The sequence below is a fragment of the Stegostoma tigrinum genome, chromosome 12 (genome assembly GCF_030684315.1).
Source record: "Stegostoma tigrinum isolate sSteTig4 chromosome 12, sSteTig4.hap1, whole genome shotgun sequence".
In the NCBI taxonomy this organism is placed as follows: domain Eukaryota; kingdom Metazoa; phylum Chordata; class Chondrichthyes; order Orectolobiformes; family Stegostomatidae; genus Stegostoma; species Stegostoma tigrinum.
In genome coordinates, this window is record NC_081365.1 from 72017291 (window position 1) to 72044306 (window position 27016).

At 39.1% G+C, this 27016-nt stretch overlaps 2 protein-coding genes across 6 annotated transcripts in view; one reads left to right on the top strand and one right to left on the bottom strand.

Annotated features, from left to right (window-relative positions):
• Window positions 1-11236, top strand: part of cab39l (calcium binding protein 39-like) — a 91587-nt gene extending 80351 nt beyond the window's left edge. For all 3 annotated transcript variants that reach the window (XM_048541074.2, XM_048541073.2, XM_048541072.2), the window contains 2 exons: window positions 5262-5405; window positions 10104-11236. In XM_048541074.2, coding sequence (XP_048397031.1) covers window positions 5262-5405; window positions 10104-10292 — 333 coding nt within the window. In that variant the 3' untranslated portion in view covers window positions 10293-11236. The remainder of the gene's footprint in view (window positions 1-5261; window positions 5406-10103) is intronic.
• Window positions 11237-13287: 2051 nt separating this feature from the next.
• cdadc1 (cytidine and dCMP deaminase domain containing 1) overlaps window positions 13288-27016 on the bottom strand; it is a 43555-nt gene continuing 29826 nt past the window's right edge. For 2 of the 3 annotated variants that reach the window (XM_048541147.2, XM_048541148.2), the window contains 2 exons: window positions 21331-21385; window positions 13288-17634 (listed from right to left, as the gene is read on the bottom strand). In XM_048541147.2, the coding sequence (XP_048397104.1) occupies window positions 16796-17634; window positions 21331-21385 (894 nt within the window). In that variant the 3' untranslated portion in view covers window positions 13288-16795. The remainder of the gene's footprint in view (window positions 17635-21330; window positions 21386-27016) is intronic. The other variant, XM_048541150.2, reaches the window with a different exon arrangement.

The following is a 27016-nucleotide window of genomic DNA, read 5'->3' on the forward strand; positions in this document are numbered from 1 at the left end:
CTTTAACTTTTCTCACTGACATTCAATTTAAGTTCATTTTGATTAAATTGAGATTTATATAGGGCTGTTTATGTTCTATATTTTATATTGTGACTGGATCATTCTAGGCTTTGAATAATACTCGCATGGTATTGCATATTGAAAGTTAATATCCTGTGTCATTTCCAGAGAAGAGTCTAAAGAAACTGAATTAAAAACAAGCTGCTGGAGAAACTGATGGCATCTGTGGAGTGCGAGAGATAGTAGGAACTGCAAATGCTGGAGAATCTGAGATAACAAGGTGTAGAGCTGGATGAACACAGCAGGTCAAACAACATCAGAGGAGCAGGAAGGCTGATGTTTCAGGTCTAGGCCCAAAACGTCACCCTTCCCTGCTCCTCTGATGCTGCTTGGCCTGCTGTGTTTATCCAGCTCGGTATCTGTGGAGTGACAGAGTTAACATTTCAAATGTTCTTTGGAACTGAAGAGGGCTGGAGAATCAATGGGTTTTACGTTGTGGAACAGGTGATGGAGGGAACAAGTGGAACCGATTTAAAGGTGTACCAGAGCAAAAGACAGGGAGTAAAATGCGGTCAAGGTGGGGTAAGGTGTTAGTAGCAAAAATGGATCAGTTGTACTGAGAGCAAACAGACATGGGTGGATGGGAGGAATCAAAATGGATGAGAAACTGAAAGTATTTTCCTTATGTTAGAGACTAAATGGTTTAGAGGAAATCTGAAATTTTCAAAATCATAGAAGGTTTTGTTAGGGTAAATGAGTAGAAACTGTTTCCAACAGTAGACAAGTCAGATATTACTGCATTAAATCATACGCAAAAGCATCAGAGGTGATAGGAGACAGTAAAGAAAACTCATGCAGTGATTTGAAATGATCTATCTCGGAGAATGGTGGAAGCAAATTTGGTGATAACTTTCAAAAGAGAATTTAATGATGACTTATAAAGGAGAAAAGAATCAGAGTTACAGGGAAGTTCAGGCGAATTGGACTAATTGAATGGCTTTCAAAGAATCAGCACAGTAAACAAAATTGCCTCTTTCACTGCCATACCATTCCATAATTTATTCCTATGAAGCGGGGTTGGAGACCATGATATAATTACATCAGGGCATGCTGTAGTATCAATTTGTGTCCACGTTTAGAATGGAATCCTCCTGTCTGTCTGTCTGCATGTCTGCAACCCCAGTAGGGATGGTGTAATTGTAGAATGACAAGTTGAGAGTTTTTACTGAAATAAGAATTTGTGGATGATTTTAATCAAATGATAGACGCTTCTTCAGGCAATGAAATGTAATAATAGTCAATATTTTAGTGAATGTGTGATGGCCTTCTGCACAACTATTTTGTATCAAAACATTGTTGGTGTTTTGGTTATTAAATACCCTACATTCCTAGAAATTGGAGTTTAGACTCGAAAGGATCTCTTCTTGGATGAATGCCTTTGCAGAAAAACTGTACAAATATTTCTATATTCTCCCCTTAAGACTGTAATAGTTGAGACTAAAGCAGAGTGGAAGAAAAGTCTATTAGAAAAAATAACTTGGGATTTCTTCTTAGAGAAGTCTGAAACTTGCTAAGAGTTAATTATCTGCAAGCACACTACTTAGACCTGTTCATTTCATGTTGTCTTGCTGAGATTTTCTTCTATCTCTGTTACTGAATAAATTTAAAATCCAACCCTTTTGAATTTTGTCCATTTATTTGCCGTACACTTACTCTATTGAGACCAGTTCTGTCAAAGTCAGCTTATCATCAATATCTGCTGTGTCTATGACTTTAATGTATTATCATTCCTTGGCCTCTCTAAGATATTTCATCAGGAGTGAGAGAGACAGGGTAGTTGTCATGGGGGACTTCAACTTTCCAAATATTGACTGGGAACACTATAGTTCGAGTACTATAGATGGGTCAGTTTTTGTCCAGTGTGTGCAGGAGGGCTTCCTCTCACAGTATGTAGACAGGCCAACAAGGGGCGAAGCCACATTAGATTTGGTACTGGGTAATGAGCCTGGCCAGGTGTTAGATTTGGAAGTAGGTGAGCACTTTGATAGCGATCAGAATTCTGTTATGTTTACTTTAGTGATGGAAAGGGATCAGTGTATACCACTGGGCAAGAGTTATAGCTGGGGGAAAGGCAATTACGATGAGATTAGACAAGATTTAGGGAGCATAGGATGGGGAAGGAAACTGCAAGGGGATGGGCACATTAGAAATGTGGAACTTATTCAAAGAAAAGCTCCTGTGTGTCCTAGATAAGTATGTACCTGTCAGGCAGGGAGGAAGCTGTAGAGCGCGGGAACTGTGGTTTACGAAGGAGGTGGAATCTCTGGTCAAGAGGAAGAAGAAGGCTTATGTTAGGATGAGATGTGAAGGCTCAGTTAGGGCGCTTGAGGGCTACGAGGTAGCCAGGAAAGACCTAAACAGAGAGCTCAGAAGAGCCAGGAGGAGACATGAGAAGTTGTTGGCGGATAGGATCAGGGTAAACCCTAAGGCTTTCTATAGGTATTTAAGGAATAAAAGAATGACGAGAGTAAGATTAGGCCCAATCAAGGATAGTAGTGGTAAGTTGTGTGTGGAGTCAGATGAGATCGGGGAAGCGCTAAATGAATATTTTTCAACAGTATTCACTCTAGAAAACGACAATGTTGTCGAGGAGAATACTGAGATACAGGCTACTAGACTAGGTGGGATTGAGGTTCTCAAGGAAGAGGTATTAGAAATCCTACAGAGTGTGAAGATAGATAAGTCCCCTGGGCCGGATGGGATTTATCCTAGGATTCTCTGGGAAGCCAGGGAGGAGATTGCCGAGCCTTTGGCATTGATCTTTAACTTGTCATTGTCTACAGGAATAGTGCCACAAGACTGGAGGATAGCAAATGTGGTTCCCCTGTTCAAGAAGGGGATTAGAGACAACCCTGGTAATTATAGACCAGTGAGCCTTACCTCAGTTGTTGGTAAAGTGTTGGAAAAGGTTATAAGGGATAGGATTTATAATCATCTAGAAAAGAATAAATTGATTAGGGATAGTCAGCACAGTTTTGTGAAGGGAAAGTCGTGCCTCACAAACCTTATTGAGTTCTTTGAGAAGGTGCCCAAACAGGTAGATGAGAGTAAACCGGTTGATGTGGTGTATATGGATTTTAGCAAGGCGTTTGATAAGGTTCCCCACAATAGGCTATTGTACAAAATGCGGAGGAATGGAATTGTGGGAGATATAGCAATTTGGATTGGAAATTGGCTTGCTGAAAGAAGACAGAGGGTGGTAGTTGATGGGAAATGTTCATCCTGGAAACCAGTTACTAGTTGTGTACCGCAAGGGTCGGTGTTGGGTCCACTGCTGTTTGTCATTTTTATAAATGACCTGGATGAGGGTGTAGAAGGATGGGTTAGTAAATTTGCAGAAGACACTAAGGTCGGTGGAGTTGTGGATAGTGACGAAGGATGCTGCAGGTTGCAGAGAGACATAGATAAGCTGCAGAGCTGGGCTGAGGAACCGGAAGGCAAAGTACTGGGCTAATGGTAAGATTCGTAGTAGTGTAGATGAGCAGAGAGATCTTGGTGTCCATGTACACAGATCCTTGAAAGTTGCCACCCAGGTTGACAGGGCTGTTAAGAAGGCATACAGTGTTTTAGCTTTTATTAATAGAGGGATCGAGTTCCGGAACCAAGAGGTTATGGTGAAGCTGTACAAAACTCTGGTGCAGCCGCACTTGGAGTATTGTGTACAGTTCTGATCACCGCATTATAAGAAGTATGTGGAAGCTTTGGAAAGGGTGCAGAGGAGATTTACTAGGATGTTGCCTGGCATGGAGGGAAGGTTTTATGAGGAAAGGCTGAGGGACTCGAGGCTGTTTTCATTAGCGAGAAGAAGGTTGAGAGGTGACTTAATTGAAACATATAAAATAATCAGAGGGTTAGATAGGGTGGATGGGGAGAGCCTTTTTCCTAGGATGGTGACGGCGAGCACGAGGGGGCATAGCTTTAAATTGAGGGGTGAAAGATATAGGACAGATGTCAGAGGTGGTTTCTTTACTCAGAGAGTAGTAAGGGAATGGAACACTTTGCCTGCAACGGTAGTAGATTCGCCAACTTTAGGTACATTTAAGTTGTCATTGGATAAGCATATGGACGTACATGGAATAGTGTAGGTTAGATAGGCTTGAAATCGGTATGACAGGTTGGCACAACATCGAGGGCCAAAGGGCCTGTACTGTGCTGTAATGTTCTATGTTCTATTAAAGCTTCTCTTGCCATTGACCAAACTCCCCTCTTTTGCTGTCCCATTTGTATCTGTCCAGATTACGAGCAATGTCCTTTCCTTCTACTTCTCTGAGCTCACTTTCTTTTTCTCATATTTAAATATTGTTCTTTGTGAACATTATGTATCAACATGGGTCAGTTTCCATTTGTACATTAACAGTCATTTCTGCCTTCACAGCACCATCTAACAAAATTCTTCCTGTCTGAGGCAGTTAGGAAGCTACAGGGACCCATGATGCAATCAATTAATCAAATCCATTTTTTAACTCACTCACAATTCATTATCCTGTCATCTCTACACAATTGTACAATTGGAGTATCGTGTAAAACACGTGATTCAAACATTAGACTTGCAGAGTTTAAGCTCCAAAAGTCTTGCGTGCCTAGAAAGTGCACCTTGTTCTCTTAAGATCTGTAATGACCACTGTTCAAACTGTTTCTACGGTTACAGTATTCTGCTTGATTCTCGCCCTTTGTGTAAGGAAGTTAATTATATCTGAGATTTATATTTGCCTTTTATCAGCTTTCTCTGAATTTAGCCTACAGTTTATCTTAGTATTTTCTCTTAGAATTCTGATATCCAGTTTATAAGTTTCCTTGAGAAGTTTAACCATATCTTAAAATCTGTGTAAGCCACATCCCAGGTACTTTTTCTTTGTTCTTTTCTCAAAACTCAGGTAACTAATCCCAGTCATCACCTTGGATACATTCCTTTGCACACCCTCCTCAACACCCAAACTATGAAACAGTGTCCAGAACTGTATACAGCTTCCAAGGACATTGACCAGAGTTTTCACAAAATTATTGCTTGCTGCAGCTCATCATTTTTTTTTACTCCTAATATCACCATTTTATTTTTGGCCCCAGCTATTGATAAAAGCATTTTATGTTACAAGTTTGAAATGAGTAAGTTAAGCCCTGAATCTACAAATTATTGAATTTGTTTTGAATGTGATGCTGTGTTGTGTACTGACGTTTGCATTTTTTCCTGTTGCTTTGTAAAGCTTGTGGGAGAACTGCTTTTGGACAGACACAACTTTACAGTTATGACAAGGTATATCAGCAAACCTGAAAACCTCAAGCTCATGATGAACCTCCTAAGGGACCAAAGTAGGAATATTCAATTTGAGGCTTTTCATGTATTCAAGGTAAGTTGTTATGATTATTTATTTCCTTTCTTTTAAACAAAGGCTGATGCAGAATAAATGCAATTTAACCACCTAATAGATTTTTTTAAAATCGGTAATTATTTATTGTTTCAAAAATTTTTTTTTGGATAAATGCATCCTTTTTAGTCTAGGTTGAGTATAACTCAGCTTGATGAAGGAAGTTGATGGTATTAATAAATAGCCTAATATGTCTCGTTTTAGATTCAATCAGTATGTTTAATTTTATCGTTTGAATGCATCCTGTTGAGTTCCTGCAGGTGAAATTCACCAAGCATCCAAGTATTAATGGACTTTAAGTTTGAATCATTATAAAAGTTTTGCCAACAATAAAGTTGTCATGATTCCAGCTATGAGTTGCTGATTAATTATGTGGGTCTGAACTTCTGAAATTGTTGTATCTAAACCTTTGTCCCATTTTCACCTCCTTTTCCTTCTTGAAGTGTAACTAAGTACATAGTCACATATCTCCTCTGACTTTGTAAGTTTTTGACTTGGAGTGTTCTTCTGAAAAACCTTTAGATGTGTTACTATATTAAAGATGAAGATAGTTTTTGCATGGACTAGAAGTAGTCAATCACTGTGTGGCTTGTTGTTGAATTAAAGAATAAGGTTATCTTCTGGTGTCAACTGAGCCAGAAAGCCAATGGTTTGATTCACAGTCCATGCTGAGCTACCTTAACCAGCAGTGGGCATCTGTAAGTCTCCATGTGTCCTTGGACACAGGGATATCTGAGCTTGCACTCTATTTAAAAAGCTTAAATTTAGATATAGGTCTTCTGAGGGAGATTGGACTTGAGCGTGAAGCATGTGATTCTTTTCTCCTCATCAAGTAACTTAGAGACATTCACTGCCTTGGCCCATGTGGGTGAAATAGCAGAATCATGTATGCCTCAGTAATTGTTAGCATCTTAATTGTAACCTTAAAATAAGTTCTTCTGTTCCATATGTGAAGGGAAACACATGAGTTCGTACTTCTTTTAAGTGGGTTTTAGTTTTCACACCTTATCAATTCTGCTGACTCATTATCTCATGTGGGTTAATGAGTTGAGCCATTTTCTTCCTGCCGACGTTATTTAATCTATGATTATTTCTCTTCAAACTGACTTCCATTTGTACTCTACTGAAACATTAAGTGCTTTTTACATTAATGTGCCCAGAAAAATGGATGGTGAACTAGAAGGAAGGAGAGAGCAGGTGAGACTTGAATCCTGGCCTTCTAGCCCAGAGGTGATACGCTAATACTAACTAACAAAAGTCCCATTTACAGCTGTTCTACAATAAGTAAGATTTTAGAACTGCTCCCCGATAAAGGTTTCATAGGCATTTGTTGGGGTGTTCTAGTGGTTTTGGTTGAACAACTCACTGATTGCAGACTCAAATCCCACCCTGGCAGATTGTGAAATTGAAGTATGTTTGGTAATTTATTGATTTATAAATAGGAAAGAAAAATCAGTGCCCTATAAAGGAGGTATACTTGCCTCCTCTTCTCTGTCTGGTCTACACATGCCTTGTCTACAATATGCAACTAATTACTAATTCCCTTGAAGCAATTGCCAGAGATCAAACTCAGTCCCAATGGTATATGTTTAGCCTGAAGAGCATTGCCCACATCCTGAGAAGGCTTTTTTTGGCAGCTCCTTTTTTAAATATAAAGAAGTATCTATTGTTCATTCTGTTTTTTCTGTTTCACTTTAAATTTGAAAATAAAACTTTTGGATGAGGTTTTCAGTCAAAGCCATTTCTCTCTACTTTATGATGAACAACCTCCATGGCACATCTTGAGCAAAGAATACCCCCCTGCACCTGCCCCCAGCTACTCCAGCATGCCCCCCACCCCGCCATAACACAGCGTATGCATACATACACCCACCCCTGTTCCCACATGTGCACACCCACCCTCAACTAATACCACAAAAGGAGGCAATTACCAAAAAACTTCTCCAATTTGAATTGGACACTCGTCAAGCCTATCCCACTGTTTATGTTCCAACGTACTTTCTCCAACCTAACTCTCCTTCCTCTAAGCTGATATGAATCACCTTTTTGCTTCTTTCAATTTCACATCAGTCAAGCTTTTCCCTAAAAACATCAATGCTATGTGTCTTGGATTAAAAAATACAGTCCAGTAGTGGTCATGTTACAGGATTAGCAATCCAGACACCCAAACTAATGATCCCAGCAACAGGAGTTCAAATTCACAGCTGATGGAGTTATCACATTTGCTTAATTATGAAATAAATAAATTATTCAATGTATCTGAACTTTTAAAAAGTCAGTAATGGTGATTATCATTAAGTAAAAGCATCTGTTTCACTAATTTCCAAAACTTCTGTTCTTGCTTGATCTATTCTACATGACTCCAGATCCTTAGCAATGTGTTTGGTTCTTAATTGCCCTCTGAAATGGCCAAGCAAACCATTTATTTGTGTCATAGCCTTCACCATGCTGGCCATAATGGTCCAAGAAGACAGTTCACTAGCACCTTCTCTAGGACAGTTATGGATGGCAGGAAATGCTGCTGTTGCCAGTGATGCCCACTTTCTATGAATAATGTTTTTTAAAAAAAATTATCCCACTTGTTAGGAAGTCCTACATTCTCACCACACTCTGGTGAAAGAAGGTCTTTTAATTGCTTAGTAATCACTCTTTTTGGGGCTTGAAGCTTTACTTTCCACCAAGTGAAATACATTTCTTTAAAAATGAACCCTGTATTGTACTTTGTATTTTTAACCTTATTGCTGGTGTGACATTCATTTTCAGTTTGTAGAGTTTTGTGTTTAAATTGATTGCTGCATTAGCTGACACGTTTGCCAGCTATGTGCTTTTTGCATGGATAGTCAGTATTACATACACTGTGCACTCTGAACATGAAAGTTAGCTGTGCTGTAAGTAAGGAAAACAAGCTTGATACATATCAGAAAATTGTGGGCATGTTGTGAGTTTGTTTAAATTGCCCCTCATGTCCATCTCTCCCTTTTTCTGGCTTCCAATTTGGCTGCTTGTGCGTTCTTGATTATCACAGTCCCACTGTTGACAGCTATGCTTTCAGCTGCCAAATCCTGAAACTGTGGAGCCTTCTGTCTAAACTTCTCTTGCTCTCTACTTCTACAGCTCTCCTCCTTTTTAGGTTGTTCATTTAAACCTATCTCTTTAAAACCAAGAACTGTGGATGCTGGAAGTCTGAAACAAGACCAGTTCTGATGTACGGTCATTGGACCGAAACAACTCTGCTTTCTGTCTACAGTTGCTACCAGACTTGCTGAGTTTCTCCTGTCATCTCTGCTTTTGTCTTTGAATAAGTGTTTGGTCACCTGTTTCAACAGCACCTTGGTATGTTTTACTAACATTAAAAGATGCAACAGAAATCCAAGTTTGTGTCCATAACAGGGTTCCAAGTGGTAAATTCAGTTAATGAGGACAGAGTTTGAGGAGAACAACATAATATTGGCGCTCCTAAAGATTAATGACAGCATGGGCATGCATAACTTTTCATAACCTTTTCTCTGGGTGAAAGGCAAGGTCAAAGAAGATTTTTCTGCCAAAGCATACCACAGATCACTTAACAGAAATTAGAATTGTGTTCTGTTGACGTGGGCAGTCTATATTTTAGTTTCTGCCAGCAGTGCAGCAAAACAATAAAGCATACTACTGAGTTTCCAGCGGGAACCGAAGAAGTAGCCTGGCTAGGAACTCTGGTCATTCTCTCTGCTAAACCACATTAGTGTATACTTTAATACGCATTTATACGCTTTTGGATCAAAAAATTATATACAATATGAAAATTGAATGTATTCTTCAGAGGATAGTATTTATCTCTGAAAATATTTAAAGGTAAAATAAGTCCACATTTAGCAGAACTGTACCATTCAAGTCTGTCCCCTAATACTCATGATAAAAAAATTAATGCCAGGCTTCTTGTTTATTCATTTATGTAGGAATAATTCTTCCAGCTATAATACCCAATATTGATTTAAAAATTTCTAACAGTTTCTTTTTCACTTCTGTTATAAGGATGTTGCCTTTTTCATTTTGCCTGTAGAAAGACATTTTATAATAAATCTCTAGCTTTTTACTTTTCCTGGTTGTGAAACTTTTTAGGATGTCCTGAGACTATGAAATGGTGCTACAGAAATGCAAATTCTTTAAGGAGAAAAATTTATAGAAATCCCAATCCCACAGTCAGTCACTACTGACTTTCTACCAAGTTGTCTATCCAGCATTTACTACATTTTGCTGTGAATTTGAGACACTTTTCCCTCTGCTTGAAACTGTTACCTTTATATTCCGCAAGGCGCTCCAACAGTTCAATGAGATAATTACTTATAAATACATCAATTTGCTCAGCACTTCACATACCCTTCCCCCTCACACCCACTGCTTCCCAGGTTTTGTCAACTCGTTGTCACAGTTTGATAATTGGTTTGATGACTATGCAGGGGGTCACGCTGTGTCTTGTGCAGCATTCTCTGAGGCATCTATATGAGCTACACTCCTTTAAAGAGATATGAAATATTAATTTAAAAATTTAGAATTAAGTTAGCAAGGCAGGGTGATGTCAAGGGCATGGCTTGATACCACAATAGGAGAGCTTATTGACAACATAACATTTGGACATCATGCATTTGCCTAATATGTATGGTTAACTTGTACATTTATCTCTCTCTTTGCTCCTTCTAGGTTTTTGTGGCAAATCCCAATAAAACACAACCTATTCTGGACATCCTGTTGAAAAATCAGACCAAACTCATAGAGTTCCTCAGTCAGTTTCAAGTAGACAGAACAGATGATGACCAGTTTAATGATGAAAAATCCTACCTGATCAAACAAATCAGGGATTTGAAAAGACCAGCACCTCAACAGTCATAACACATTTGGTTAGAAGCAGCATCGAGAGATGGAGCTTAAACTATTTACCGCACCTGTGTATAATTTGATTACATTTCTTTACAGGGAAGGGATTGTGTAGTAACAGTAACTCACTTCTAATATTTATATGATAAAACTAATTTTATTCATGCATATGTCGTCGAGTGCCTGTATATTAGTTTTGTTTTTCCTCCTACACCTATGGCTGTCTGAGTGTTTAGGAGTTTACATACTTGTATGGTAGCAGTGATTCTTTGCCCTGCTTGTTTTAACTTTTTAAGTGACAGTGCCTGGGTTTGTTTTAGCGAGCGTTTGATCAGTTGGCAATGGCCTTCAAGGCTTTGATTTTGTTTGCTACTGTATTACTATGTAAATTAGTTTTTTTTATTTTGAGTACGTTTATCACTATGGATGAGGGAAAGTCTGCAGTGCTGCCTGTTCACAAAGGTAAATGCACAGAGCTTGCTACATTTTAAATGACTCTGACTGGCTTTAAGAATGGGCTTCCTAAATCTCATTGACCTGATCCTGTTGAAAGTTCCCACCCTGCATTAGATTAGAGATCTAAGGTATGTAAGCTTGCTTAATGTCAAGAGCAGACACCCTAAGTCTATCCATGTAAACCTACTCATTTATATTGGTACACAATTTTGATAGTGAACAGGTCAGCATAAAGTGGATAAAGAATGATTGGCAAGTTTTTATGTAGAAATGTCCCAGTCATTTTTTATTTGCTTGGAAGGGGTCAAGCTGTAATTTAATTTTGTGGTTGCACATATTTGTTTTTTTCCCAAAATGTGTAATTGTACATATGTGGTTGCATTCAATAAATACTTGTTAGACTGTATGGCTGCATTTAGAAGTAATTGCTCTGATGGTCAGCTCTTCACAATCACAAAAACCACCTAATTTGAGTACTTTTTAAATAAAAGGTATTAAATTTGTGTAAAGTTTAATTTGTATTTTTTGTTTTAAATGATTTATGCTTTATTTGCCAAAATTATTTCACTTGGGTTCACTTTTAAAGGTGGAACGTGAATTCTGTATTTTGAGGGGTCATTAGCAAATTTAATGAGTTAATGATGGTTTTCTACATTTCAATTCGGATATTGTGGGGAAATTCCTTTTATATTTCCACTCCAAAGTTGTGAAACATTGTTTTCTTCACTAATAAGGCTGGTACAATCTAGAGAATACATCTGATTAAATTGTTTATTTCAGGGGTGAATAACTATATAAAATTTGTGTGGATATGGTTAAAAAATTAAAAGTGAACATACTAATTTAAGGCTGCACTTCTGGTCCATTGTGGTGCTTTTAAGTTATACAAGAGGATGTTACAATTTTATAAGCAATTGGTGTCGTCTTTCCATTTTAAAGTATTGTTTAATCTTTTATCCATCTCATCATCCTGCACCATGTTTGTTCCCCTCTATTTTTTTCTATTCCATACCCTTCTTTGATAATCAGGTGTTTACAATTCATCTTGGTAGTTTGAGGAATTGAATTTTAGTTTTAAGAATTTGAAAATTAAAAAAAGCTGGTATCATGGGTGGCTCAGTGGTTAGCACTGCAGCCTCACAGCACCAGGGACCCAGGTTCAATTCCAGCCTCGGGTGACTGCCTGTGTGGAGTTTGCACATTCTCGCCGTGGGTTTCCTCTGGGTGCTCCGGTTTCCTCCCACAGTCCAAAGATGTGCGGGTTAGGTGGATTGGCCATGCTAAATTGCCCGTAGTGTTCAGGGGTATGTGGGTTATAGGGGATGGGTCTGGGTGGGATGTTTCAAGGGGCGGTGTGGACTTGTTGGGCCAAAAGGCCTGTTTCCACACTAGGGAATCTAATCTAATCTAACAGAAATAAGTTTGCTATTTGTGACTCCCATCCAACACTGATGTTGTTCACCCTTTACTGACTTCTTAAAAAAAGATGCTAAACAAGCTCATCATTTACAGCAAAAGGTAAGAAAAATAAATTCGGGCTTCCTTACCGGGGTATAAGACCTGAGAAAGGAAACTGTTGGTTTAGTAAATTTGTTGGCTAGGAAAATATGAAAAAGAAATAATAACTTTCCCAACATTTACCAATAATCTAGGATGTTTGATATTTTGCATGGGAAAATAATGGTAGTTGGATCGGAAGTTTCCGGTGATATCAGATCAGAAGTTGTCTTCTGGGAATATTTCCAAAGTTTGATTAGAATCAGCTGCTTTTCCAGTTGTGTGATACAGACTTCTCTCCAATTCATTTAGTTAGCTAAGACTTTTCCAGTTCTTTAAATAGACTAAGTTTCTGTTGATCTGTCTAACTGATTATTACAGGTTGGACTTTTTCCATGTATTATTTCATGTTTATGGTGGGCCAACACAAGCAGATTGGTTTCAATCAATAAACTCAATGTACAGTCTTCATTCTAGACCTGGCTTACACTAACTTAATAATTAATTACTAAAGATCGTGATGAGCTGCTTACAGGCAACATACTGATTTCTCACCAAGTTAAGAGGGTGAGAGATTCTACACTTCTGAAGCAAGAGACTCAAGCTCTGTTTGCATTCAGCAGTTGTTATGAACACCATTTGCTGTTACACCCATCCCATTTTGTATTGGGTGTATCCCCGCAAAAGCAATGCTAGGTTTTTCACTTTTTCACCCTCTTTACAGTTTGAAGTATGTTGAGAAACCTGTATAATTTCATAGGAAAATCTTCTAATATTAGGTGTGTCTTCCCAGTTTTAAATTCATTTTCCAAATGAGAGTTATGCATAATTTTTGTGGTTGCTACAGCACACCCTCTGGTGGCTTCTCTGAGAACAAGAAACAGATGCTGTATAGAATGCAAAGTTAGACTGATAACACAAAATGTCCTCTAATTTACCACAGCAAAGAGAATTTGCACATAAATGCTGCTTCCATTATGTGAGGATTTCCTACATCTTCACAGCCAATTAAGTACATTTTATGATCACTCAACATAGAAAATGATTTTGATTTGATTTTATTATTGTCACGTGCCTAGGTACAGTGAAAGGTTTTGTTTTGTGTGCAGTACAGGCAGATCATACCATACAAAGATCATAGGGTGATAGAACAAAGAGGAATACAAAGTTATGATTGCAAAAAAGTACACAAAAACAGAGAGACTTCTGAATGGACCTGATAACAGCAGAAAAGAAGCCATTGATCATTTAAAAAAAAAATTAACAGCCATTCAACATAATTGTTTTGTGTGCTACTGTTTGCCAGAAACTGTTCAAAAAGCCACAGCAAATGTAAAGCATCAATCTCCTGGTTAAAACCATGTTCTATGGAGACTGAGTGAGGACAGTGTAAAGCTTTATTTCTTTTCAGTAGACTTCCTGATAGAGAGGTAACAAATAGAACTGTAATGACCAGATAATTTTATTATAGAATATTGAGGAATAAATATTTATCCAGGACAAAAGAGGATTCCATTTGCAACACCCACCCCTTTCCCTCACCAATGCTGCTTCATGAAATTTTTTTTGCATCTACTTGAAACAAAAAATGGATTCCTGATTCAGCATCTTCTCTAATAGAAGATGCCTGTGGCAATGCAGCGTTCCAAGTGTTGCACAGCCTATTTTGTGTGCTGAGATCTCTGGAGTGCAACGTGAACCTCCAATCTCTTGACTCGGTCATAATGGTGCAAGGTACATATTACCCTGATGTAGCTGTATTCCAACTGTGTATTTATGGGAGAAGTTAGACAGTAAATGCTATTAGAAAATCTAATAAAAAGAAATAAAGCTTTGCACTGTACTCACTCAATCTCCTCGAATATGGTTTTCACCAAGAAATGGATGCTTCTTATTTGCTGATGCATTTTGAATTATTTTTGGCAAACAGTGACAAACAAAACAATTATGTTGAGTGGCTGTAGATATCTTTTTTATTACCAATGTCTTCTTGAAAACCTAATAATCTCTTGTTGCTTTAGCCTAAATCTAGCTTTGACAGTGAGGTTTTACCTTTTGTTCCACACTCAGAACTCAAAATGAATTATACTTGAGACTTTTGGAAATCCTTTTTTTTAATGAATTCATGGCATGTAGTGTTGTGGGCTTTGATAGTATTTACTATTCATCTTTAATTACTCAGAGCAGTTAAGTCTCACTATATCTGGAGTAACTTGGTGAACCAGTTGGGTTTTTAATAACAATTGACAATGGTAATATGGTCACCAGTAAGCTAGTTTTTAATTCTAGAGTTTCATTGAATAAAATTTCACAATCTGAGATTCAAACCCCTATACCTAGATCGACAGTTTGGGGTTCTGGATACCTAGTTCAGTGACATCACTTTAAACAAAAGTTAAGCAGCAGCTGGCCCTTTTTAATTTGAGTTAATAAAGGCCTAGTGCTTCGGCATTGCAATAGAAACATTAAATAGGAAGGATGATAATATTGCAGATCAAAATAATCTGTGCTCTAACTGACTTTGCTATAGCTTTGTGAAGCATAAATGTTTGATTCAAATAGGTCTCTTGCCTTTCAATTTTAAAACTGTGGCACTGACTCACTACAATTTCCTGGGTTTTTTTTTTAAGTTCTGCCTTGAAATAAATTAAAATTGCTGGTCACTTCTCTATTTAATTTTACAACATCCAGTGTTACTTATTTATTTACTTGATGCTTTGTAAATTTAATTCTGTGATATCTGTGGCTTCATTATTTCACAGTTGCTTATGAAGCTGTATGGGGGTGCATCAGTATTATATCCCTTTCTCATCCTCAATGGTGGCTCAAATTTCCAAATTTAGCTTTACAAAATAAAACTGTAGAACATTTGAAATTTAAACCTTCCACTTTATTACTTTTCAAATAATCACAACTGTGCAGTCTGTCACAAGATCAATTTAGTATTGTAGGTACTGAATACTTGGGTACTTTATGACAGAGCCAAAGAAAATTCAAAGCATATAGGAGGAAGTGATTCAGCCTATTTTGCATAGAGCACAAAGGAGTATAACAGCTAGAGAGCATAGCCTAAGAGCATAACATTTTAACACCGCTCAGATACAGAAATTCTAATGAAGGTTAAATACCATTCCATATCAATCAGCCAGTTTGCTAGAACCATTCAAGGTCCAAAATAAGTTGTTAATAGGAAAGGGCAATTGTGATATGTAGATATTTTTAATCAAACTGTTCAGAGATGTCATGACAACCCTCCAGCTTAGGTGGTAATTGAATGTAGCCCCCCTGCCCCTGGTCAACCCTTCAGTTGTGAATTGTATCCTAACATGCATGCATCCATGTATATACCCTGTAGTGAAATTGCTGATAACCTCAAACATAGGTGAGTCAGTCTCTCAAAACAGTTCTATATCATTCAATTATCTTGTAACTTCATTAGTCTGCCATAATTGCATATCACTGCCACAATTCCACATAACCCTCATTGACCTTGCATGTGAAAAATCTATTAAACTCTGTTTTGAAATGGTGGTGTAGGGGAATGAGGAGTCGGGGTTAGTGATACTGGAGAGATTTCCAGCTTTCTACAAGTCTGAAAAAGTATTTCCTGACATCATCCCTAACTGGCCCAGCCTCCCTTCTCTGATTATATCAGGAAATAATTTCTCTTCTCTTTATCTACCTTATCACTTCCTGTAACTTACTTCAACACTTCACACTAGATCTCCCATACTTCAAAAACACATGCATAATGGAATGTTTTAAATGGAAGCCATGAAGGAAGGTGAAATCGGCAAAATTGCCCTTTTGTCTGTCAACAGCATTGGGTAGTTAACTAGCAAAGTACTGAAGCATCGAGACACCAGAGAATCATTTTACCACCCACGTATAAATGGACAGAAGTAGAGAACTCTTGAATATCAAACTTTAGAGTTGTCCTTGACTTGATTAAACAGCATAAAACAGCAACTTTTTTTCTTGAACTATTCTACAAAGTTTCAAACCGTGCCTAACTATTGGAAAATTATCAGGAAATATAAAGAGGCCAAGGTCAGTTTGACATACAAAAGTCATCCCATTAAGTACCCACCATTGCTATCCATATACTGATGTAGTGCTACAGTGAAGATTAAAGCTCAGATTGTTAAATAGACTAATAAATTTGGCAAAATAAGGTACCAAGCTTGGACATGCTTTTATATTGGCCACCTGTTGGTCTGGTGACAGGAAATGCTGCCTCGTATAAAGATAATAGGCCTGTGAAGGCACCAAAATAAATCAATGATAAGTAACATGGTAACTGGAAAAGCTACTGTGTAAAGGAAACATGAATAAACTAGAATGTGATCTTTGTCAATGATTTGAACAGAATTAAAATGTGTGTTAAAACAATGATGCCCCATATAGTGTGCTGTCCTTGCTGAAGTGTAGGGTAATGTCTTCATTAGTATTGCACGTCAGCTATGCGTAGTTTGTTTACTTCAATAACATTCTCGGAGTTTATTCTGTACCCCAAATATTCTTCACAAAAGGAAATCCTTTAGATGTTTTTTACTTTAACATCCCTAGATTTTCATGCCTCCAGATACTTGTACCTCTATGGCAGGATTCCTGCTTTCTAGTGAGGAACCAGGTGAAAGCTGGCTGGGATGGTGCAACTGGCTGCCATCATGAGTTCCAAACTCTTGTGACGAGTTATTTAGCCCTCTAGTTGACAAGGCTGTTTTATATTTGTCACATAGGTTTTGGTGTGCACAGACATGCTCATTTATCAGATTAGCATAACCCTCTCTCATGGTTGACTGTATTTTATCCCCAAGGCTTTCAAATCCCATTTGCAAGCTTTCTTGCACCTTGGAACCCACATCAGATATAACTGCAGTCAGGGAATTTTGATGTGATGCTCCTATGTTGCACAGTCCCTGAGTAAAAGAGTTTTCAACCACTGATACTATCTGAGGTGAAGCCTCCTCCCTGGTAGTCTGCAAAGCAGCCAGTTTTTGATTAAGCAAGTTTTGGACATCAGACAAGGAGCTATTCAGATTTGACATGGTCATCATCATCCTATCCACAGTTTCATTCATCATTTGCACTGAAGTTAGTAGACTTTGTAGATAGCACTGTTGCTCCACCACCCTTCTTTTGAAAGCTGGTTCATTGATCTCCAAATTTAGTAGCCCCTCCTTTTGGGATTCAGATCTAGGAGTTATGAGTGGTCTCTTCAAATCACCTTTGGCCAAGGGAGATTGGGGGTCTTCCATAATTTCCGTGCCCTCCAGTACCAATGATTTATAAGTAGATGCAGATTCTGTGGTGGAGCCAATTGGACTAATGATGGCAGTGTTTGTTATCTCTGTAGAGAGGCTGTTCTGGGGACTTAAAGATTTAGTTGGACCTCGGTTTTCTGTGGAGAGAACACAAGTGAATGTAAACTGTGCTGGAAACTATTGGGTGAGTAACCATAATGCTGCACCAAGTACCATGAGCCAAATACATGTTTAATAATTTGTCAAAAAAGCATCAGACCTGAGGATAAATGGATCAGCTACTAAGACCTTTGTTGTAAGGCCCATGTAGAATTCAGTGAGATACATCAAATGTTAAATTAGGTTGTTCAAGTACTTAGCCAAATAGCTGAACATGTTGAGAACTTGGCTTGTCTTGAAGAGGGGTTTTCTGGTGCAGTGGTAATAAAAACATTGGACCCTGAGTTTAAGTTCCAACTATTTCAGAAGTAGTCATAACATCTCTGGAGAAGTTGATGAAGAAATATCTGCAAGTGCAGCTAGCACTAGAAGCTGTTCCAATTGATTTGAGGCTTCCTGATCATGAAGTAGAAATTACACCAGAATAGCACAAAACATGACTTCTTTCTTGTCCATTGATGAAAAGGCCACTAATTACATCAAGTTGCTATGACCTGCATATGAACTAAGAAACTTTCAGCCAGAACCATAGAACATAGAAAAAGGCAGACAGGAATAGACCCTTTGACTCACCATGTTCATACCAACAATAATGCCATCCTAAACCAATCTCATCTGCCTGCACACAGGTCATATCACTACATTCCCTGCCTGTTCATGCGTCTGTCCCAATGCCTCTTAAACATTACTATTGCATCTGCTTCTATTACCACCTGTGGCAGAATGTTCCAGGCACCTACCACCCTCTGCATAAAAAAAACTTGCCTTGCACATCTCTTTTAAACTTGCTCTTTTTCACCTTAAAGCTATTCCCCGTAGTATTTGACATTTCTACTCTAAAGAAGAAAAGACTCTGACTATCCACTCCTTATAATCTTAAATACTTCTTTCAGGTCGCACCTCAGCCTCTGATGTTCAAAAGAAAACAATCCAAGATTGTCTAACCTCTCCTTAAAGCTAATACACTCCAAACCAGGCAACACCCTCCTAAATCTTTTGCACCCTCTCCGAAGCATCCACGTTCTTCCTATAATGTGGTGACCAGAACTGCACGTAATACTCCAAGTGTGGCTGAAGTAAAGTTCTGTACAGCTGCAACATGACTCGCCAATTTTTATGTTCAGTGCCTGCTGATGGGCCAAGGAGTAACAGATGGAGTTTAATTTAGATAAACGTGAGGTGCTGCATTTTGATATGGCAAATCACATCAAGACTTATACGCATAATGGTAAGGTCCTTGGGAGTGTTGCTGAACAGAGACCCTGGAATGCAGGTTCATTGCTCCTTGAAAGTAGAGTCACAGGTAGACAGGATAGTGAGGAAGACATTTGGCATGTGTGCCTTTATTGGTCAGTGCTGAAGACCAAAAACAAAAGGCAGAATGGGAAATCAGAAAAGTGATAGGCAGAGAATTGAAGGGCAATAATCAAACAGAGTCACAGTTCAATGCAAATGTGAATGTCATGAAGTCTTGTGTCTTAATGCACAGAGTTTTCATGATAAAGTTGGTGAAGTAGTCACATAAATAGATACAAATAGGTATGATATAGTTGGGATTAATGAGATATGGGCTATAGGGTGGCCAGGGATGGGAATTGAACATTCGGGGTATTCAGTTTTTAGTAAGGACAGACTAGAAAGGAAAAAGGATGTATGGTAGCACTGCTAATTAAAGAAAAAACACGAGGTAATAGGAAACAAATGCAAGAGTGAGGAAGGATATTAGCTCCAGTGAAGTGAAATCAGCACAAGAGCTTAGAAACGCCAAGAGGCAGAAAATGATTGTGGGGTTTTTTATGTAGACCCCCAATTTGTAGTGGTAATGTTGGGAAGCATTAGACAAGTAGTTAGAAAAACAAGCAATAAAAGGTCCACATGTAACGATGGGTCACTTTAATTTACATATAGATTCAGCAAATCAAATCAGTAATCACAGGAAAGAGGAATTCCTGGTGTGCGGGTCAATGCAGACTCAATGAGCCAGTTCGCCTGCTTCCACACTGTAGGGATTCTATGATGCAAGACATCAAACAGATCATGAATGTGGGTAGGAAGAGACTGGACAAGGGGAGAAAAAGAAACAGACTGAAGATATGGAGAAATAAATGCAACTGGACACAAATAGGCTGACATAATTAGTCTGCGAGTGCAGTCTTGTTTGTAAATTTTGGGAAGAAGGTAGAAGGTATGGGGAAATCATCAGGTGGGAAGTTGTGGACAGAAGATATCTAAAAAGGAGATGAGGTCAGTGGCAGACCTAGAAAAAAAATGCCTCGATATTCAGTGGTGGGGTCATTTTTCAGGGGGAGAAAAGTAGCGGTGTTGGAGAATCAGTGCTCTTTACTTCTGTGATGTAGAAGGAAGTATGCCAGGTGAAAACACCATCTTTGTCAGCAGGCTGCATTGAGCATCTGTTTGCCCAATGTCAAACCAAAAAAAAACTCTTATTTTAAGCAGTGGAACAATACCTTTTCAGAATTGTTACACCTTTGTAAAGAGTGACCGCCACAGTCCTAATGACAGAAAACTGTAGCACTTGTGAATTCTTCCCTAATTAACCAATTGTTCGAAGTATGGGCTTAAATTGCCAGTTCCCCAGGAAATCATTACATTGGATTTTTAAAATCCAAACGACCTGACTTGGAATCCTAGTGGTGACAAATGTACTTTCATTTTAACTACAGGTGGTTCAACTACAGTCAGTTCTGCTATAACACACGTCTTCAACACAAATTGTTTTTAATGTGATTGAAGATTTTAGACTGCTATTTGTAGAATGCAAACTTTATTTACCTGTATTGGCTATAACACGATTCCAGCTCCATCAGTTTAAATGGCACAGCTATTGCTCAATTTTCTTATGACATGAGATTGCACGAAAACAGGACTATCACATTATGTCAGAACCGACTATACCTGACACAGACAGTCTTCGATCCCTCCACAAATGAAAGTATGGGATTGTTGGCTTGCCTGGCTGGGCCCAACATTTATTGTGCACCCCTATTGCTCTTGAGAATGTAGGGATAAGCTGCCTTTTTGATCCACTGCATTCGACTCAGTGCAAAACACATTAATAGGACATCTAGACATGGATCATCCACTGAAAACCAACAATCCCCAAAACGTGCAGAGATCCTTTTCTCAGGCTGTGCTTAATGGCCCTGAAATAAATGGACTAAGCCATGGTGTAGAAAAGAAGGCAAGTTCACCATAGTCTTACCAGACCACAGGGCTGCTCTCTCATTAGCGAGAGACAACTGGTGGTGTTTCAACCTGACAGTCAGCATGCCTCAGGTGAGGGGAGAGGTTAAGAGCTTCATGGTAACCTCAACCATTGGAATTGAACCTATGCTGTCACATCACTGCATTACAAACCAGCTGCCCAGCCAACTGAGTTACAAATCCCTAAACACAGAGACATTGGAAGCAATGTAAATATATTTTGAAAACATGTGAAGAAGGGTGCCAACCCAAAATGTCAACTTTCCCGCTCCTTTGATGCTGCGTGGCCTGCTATGCTCCTCCAGCTCCACAATGTGTTATCTCAGACAATGCACAACTTTTGTTATTTTTGTTTTATTTATGGCCTTGTAAAGTGCAACATTCTACTTATACTCTCGATTTAGCCAGTACATAAAGACTGTGACTTACAGAAGTCAACAGATACTCACTGTGAGTGGTTCGGACACTTGAAGTTATAACACTATTGGCTGGAGCTTCCTGCCACTGTAAAGCAAAATCAAATTGGAAGCTTTACATAAGCAGAGCAATTCTTAGAATTAATTTCCTAATAGATGGTTATTGTTTGTACATCTCACCACAATGATAGCAGAATGTATTGTGATAAAATTGCTCACTGATTTTCGGCTATTAGAACTTACCCATTTAAAAATATTGGAATACATCATTTAAGTCATTATATTTGTTTTAACCTTTTCATTAGACTCTATTGGGGTCCCTATGATGTTCTGTCCCACATTAGACTAGTTGGAGTTAGGGATGTAACATTCTAGAAATGACTCTATGTGCAAAATTTTAACTCATGTAATATCCAATTCAAACTAAGTCCAGGAGTGAATCTCAATCATGTCTGGACTAGTTCCACAGTAATGCTATGTACATAATATCCTACGTTTGAACCTAGAGTTTAATTGTGACTATTCAGAAGTATAGCTATATTTAGTCCCAATATCATGAAAAATTAGTTGACAAAGTGGTGTCGTGCATTAAAGACTGTTCTACAATGGTAGGAAGTACCTACTCTCACTCTCACACTCAGATGCGGACAGTTCCTCTTCTCAGCTAAACAAGATGGTGATCAGACATAAGAACTGAGCTAGAGTCACAGGAGTAATACGCAATTTGCTTTTGCACATTTTCAGACAGAAAAGCCTCAGACAGAAATTGACAGGAGCTCCTTACAGGGTTTCATTTCAAGAGCAAGACAGGTGAAATGCACTGTTGCACTCATCTGTCTTACCAATTAAAATTGAATTGAACATATCTTTATTTGTATTGCATGAATATTTCATTTTGAGTTGATCTTCCTCTTATTAGGGATCTGTGTAGGGAAACATGATGTTAACAATTTGGCAATGTGATTCTCTGTTATAAATATAGTTTGGGTAATAACATTGGGCCTAAGTGAATATAAACTGTAGACGTATTTTACGTACAAACAGAATTGAACAAACTCCCTTTCCTTGAATTATATCAATACAACTTATGGTACACATAGTGAAACAGAATCAAGAATATATTGTTTTGGGTTCTGAAGGGTAAACTTCCATCAAGTCATAAGCTACAGTTAGAGTACAAGGAGTATTCTCTCTAGTATAATTTCATTTATACAGGCACACGCTGCTATTTAACTAACAACATAAGTATGTTTCCTTACATATCTATTAATAAAAATTGGGGTTTATAGCTAGCACCGAGGAAGAATGCAACAGAATAAGATTTTAGAAAATTTTCAACTCAAGTGGCAATTTAATATTAACATGGGGAAACGTGAGGCGATGCACTCTGATAGGAAAAATACATCACCTATACCTCAGACAACAGTACAATTCAATGAATGGGACAGAAGGGAAAAGAGACTTAAGGATACACCTGAACAAATCATGAAAATCAAATTCACAGGACAGTAAAACAATTTAAAAATGCTTGTAAGAGTGCATGGGCTTATTTCAAGGCATATATACTTCAAAATGTTTCATTAAATGTAAAGGACCCCTTTCATACTGCATGCCACACATTATGGAGAAGAGAACTGTACACACTGTTTAAAGGACATAGAAACATTGAAGAAAATGCAAAAAAAAACTTACAAATATGAGAGAATAGAGAATACAGCTCTGAGGAAATACTCCTTAAGTTGTGACATTTCTTTTCGCACACAGAATGGTTGGAATAACAAATACATGACCACAAGAAGTAGTTGAGTTTAAATGTTTCAGAAGGAAACTAGACAAATGCATGAGAAAGATGTGAATAGAATGATGATAGAGATTGACAACAGACTGTATACTTTAATTCAAGCAAAGATACACTTGCTATAAAGGGATTGCAATGAAGGTTCAATAAACTAATTCCTGGGATAGAAAGACTATTCCTGTGAGGAAGAATTAAAATTGACAAGGTCTATATTCTGTGAGTTAAGAAGAATTGAAAATGATCTCATTCAAACATATAAAATTCTTACGGGGATTAACAAGGTAGATACCCTAGCTGGAGTTTTTGGTGGTTCAGAACCAAGAGAACACTATTTAGAACTGAAAGTGGAGGAATGTCTTCACTCAGGAGGGTGATGAATCTTTGCAATTGTATGCCCCAGAGGGCTGTATGGCCTCAACTGTTGAGTAAATTCAAGACTGAAATTGATAGGTTTCTACATTTTAAAATAATCAAGGGAGACAGAGGTAGTGCAAGAAAAATAGCATTGAAGTTGATCAACCATGATCTCATTCAATGGCAGAGCGAACTCGAAGGGCTGAATGATCTACATTTGCTCCTATTTGTTAGTTCTCACATTGAGAATAAATACCGGGAAATAAGAGTTGGACTGAATGGCCTGCTTGTCTCCAGTATATTCTGTGTATTATATTCCGTTCACTTTCTACACTTATAGAGAAAGATATTTACATCTATACTACACATTTCCCACAAATGAAGCACTCATTAAAATATACTCACCTTAGGAAAGCTGGCAGCCAATTAGCAAGCATCAAGATCTCATTTAGCAATGAGCTAAATGAATGGAGAATGTGTGTTAGGTAATGTTGATAGATAAATGCTGGACAAGATTAAAATCAGCCGACAGATGTTAATAGACTGATGATTGGAGGAGGTGACTGAGTTACGGCACTTGAAATAGAAGGATATCTGGGATGTGTGGGAGTGGAACAAGCATAACATCCCCCCCCACCATCAAAAATGCCCTCAGCCACACCTCTTGCATTTCCTGCATTTCTGCCCCACATCCCCTCCTCCTAACAAAAATAAAGACAGAATGCTCCGTGTCCTCACATATCACCCCACCAACCTCCGCATCCAACATATCATTCTCCGCAACCGACAATCTTACTCCACAACCAAAGATATCTTTCCGTTCCCACCATTATCTGCCTTCCGTAGGGACTACTCTCTCCATGACTTCCTCGTCCACTCCACACTCCCCACTAACCCCACCACCCTGGCACCTTTCCCTGCACATGCAGGAAGTGCTACACCTGCTCTGACACCTTCCCCCCTCCCTCTCCAACCTCACCTCCATTCAAGGCACAAAACAAACCTTTCATATCAGACAGGGGTTCACCTGCACATTAACTTGGTCTACTGCATCCGCTGCTCCCGATGTGACCTCCTCTACATTGGTAAGACCGAGCGTAGACTTGGAGATTGTTTCGTGGAGCATCTGTGCTCTGTATGCGACAAACAACACCTTCCAGTCGCCAGCCATTTTAACTCCCCTTCCCACTCCCTGGGTGACATTTCCATCCTGGTCCTCCTCCAGTGTCACAATGACACCACCTGCAAACTGGAGGAGCAACACCTCATATTCCACCTCAAGAAGTTATAGCCCGATGGCCTAAACATGGAATTGACCAGTTTTAAAATCGCCCCACCCCCAGCCTCATCCCATATCCAAGCCTCCCTCTTAACCCCACCTCCTTGGCCTGATGCAACTGTTCACCTGCTCTCCCACCTATCCACCATACCCAGCCCATTGACCAATCTCCACCACTCCCTACCTGCACTTACCTATCACCAGTCCCACTTCTCCTCTCTCTACATAGTTCCCACACCCTTCTCCCTCCCCATTTCTGAAGAAGGGTCCTGACCTGAGACGTCAACTTTCCTGCTCCTCTGATGCTGCCTTGCCTGCTGTGTTCCTCTAACTCCACACTGTGTTATCTCTGACTCCAGCATCTGCAGTTCTTGCTATCTCCATGTTCAGTGTGAGGCCTTGTTTAGAATCTGTTTGTGTCTTGGTTTGGCGTCAGACTGGTTTTATTTCTAAAGTAGGAATTTATAAAACCCCACATTGACTCACTGTCTATAGACTGTCTATCGTGTACTTTTTGAACAAAATAGACATTACCTGCAAATACAAACTCACCCATAGTTTCACGTGTGTGCGTGCACACACACACACATGCGCAAGTGTGAGTATGTGCATGCGTGTGCACATATGCGTGAGTGTATGCACGTGCAGGTGGGGTCACCTATTTTGCAACTTAAACCCAAGATCCTGTTGAGGACCTCTTCATGGGTGCTGAATTTGGCCATCAGCTTCTGCTCAGCGACTCTGAGTTGTTGTGTACCCTGAAGTCTCCCTTGGAGAACATTTACTCAAAATCCAAGGCCAAATGTCCTTGGACCACCGAAGTATTCTCCCACTTGAAGGGAACATTGTGGTAAGGAAATTGTTGCATGGTGTCCGCTCATCTGTTGTAGCATCTGCATGGTCTCACCAATATACCATGCCTCGGGGAATCCTTGCCTGCAGCACATGAGATAGATAACGTTGGCTGAATCATGGGTATCTGCCATGCATGTAGTGAGTGGTATTCCCACATGCAATGGTAGTGTCCATGTCGAAGATCTGACATGTTTTTCAGAGGTTACCATGACAGGGTTGTATAGTGTTGTGATCGATGTTGTCCTAAAGGCTGGGTTGTTTGCCGTGAACAATGGTCTGTTTAAGATTGGTGGTTGTTTGAAGGCAACAAGTGGAGGCATGAGGAAGATCTTGGCGAGGTGCTCATCATCAATGATGTCTTGAAGGCTGCGAAAAACATGGCATGGTTTCTCTGCTCCTGTAAAGTACTGGACAATGAAGAGTACCTCATTGGACATATCCTATGTCTGTCTTCTGAGGAGGTCATTACAGTATTTTGCTGCGGCATGTTGGAACTGGCGACATACGAGTTGAGCATTGTCTCTTGTTCCTACAAGGGCATCCTTCAACACCTTCAGATGTCCACCTCATCTGATGCTATGTATGCTTTTCCATGGGGGATGGCTGTTTTAATATGTTTAAGGTGGAAGCTAGAAAATTGCAGCATCGTGAGTTTAACCATAGGCTTGCGATAGCATGAGGTATTGTGTGTCCAAGAATGAGACTGAATTTAAGGAATAGTCTATGGTAAATCTGGTGGTGGGATGAAACTTAGTGATATCACTATGTAGTTATTTCAGTGATTCATCATCATGAGTCTAAGGAAATAAAATGTTGTCAATGTATCTGGTGTACAGCAATGGTCGGAGGTCCTGTGTCGCAAAGAAGTCTGTTTCAAACCAGTACATGAAAATGTTGGCACACGGGGGAGCAAATCTGGTCCCCACTGTTGTTCTGCAAGTTTGGATGAAGAACTGGTTGTCGAAGGTGACGACATTGTGGTCAAGGATGAATTGCAGGGTGGCACCTGGAAATTGGTAGTTAGTGGTATTGAGTATTGGGGCTGTTGTGATAATGCTGTCGTAATGGGGGATGCTGGTGTATGTAGAGTATCAAAATGTCCATTGTGACGAGGAATGTTCCTGGTTCGACTGGTGCCAGGTTTTTGTAAGAAATCTATAGTGTTGAAACATAAGCTGGGGATTCCCTGTACAATGGGTTTGAAGATGCCCTCAAGGTAGCCAGAGATGTTCTCACACAGGGTCCTATTGCCTGATATGATGAGATGTCCAAGCGTGTTGGCTTTGTACATCTTTGGAAGGCAGTAGAAATCCCGTACGCAGAATGAGAGTGGTACAGTATTCTGAAGGACTGGATCAAAGTCTTGACCAGTCTGTTCAGTCTTAGGTTTGTTTAATAGATCCTCATCAGTAGTGTGACTCTTTAATCTTTTA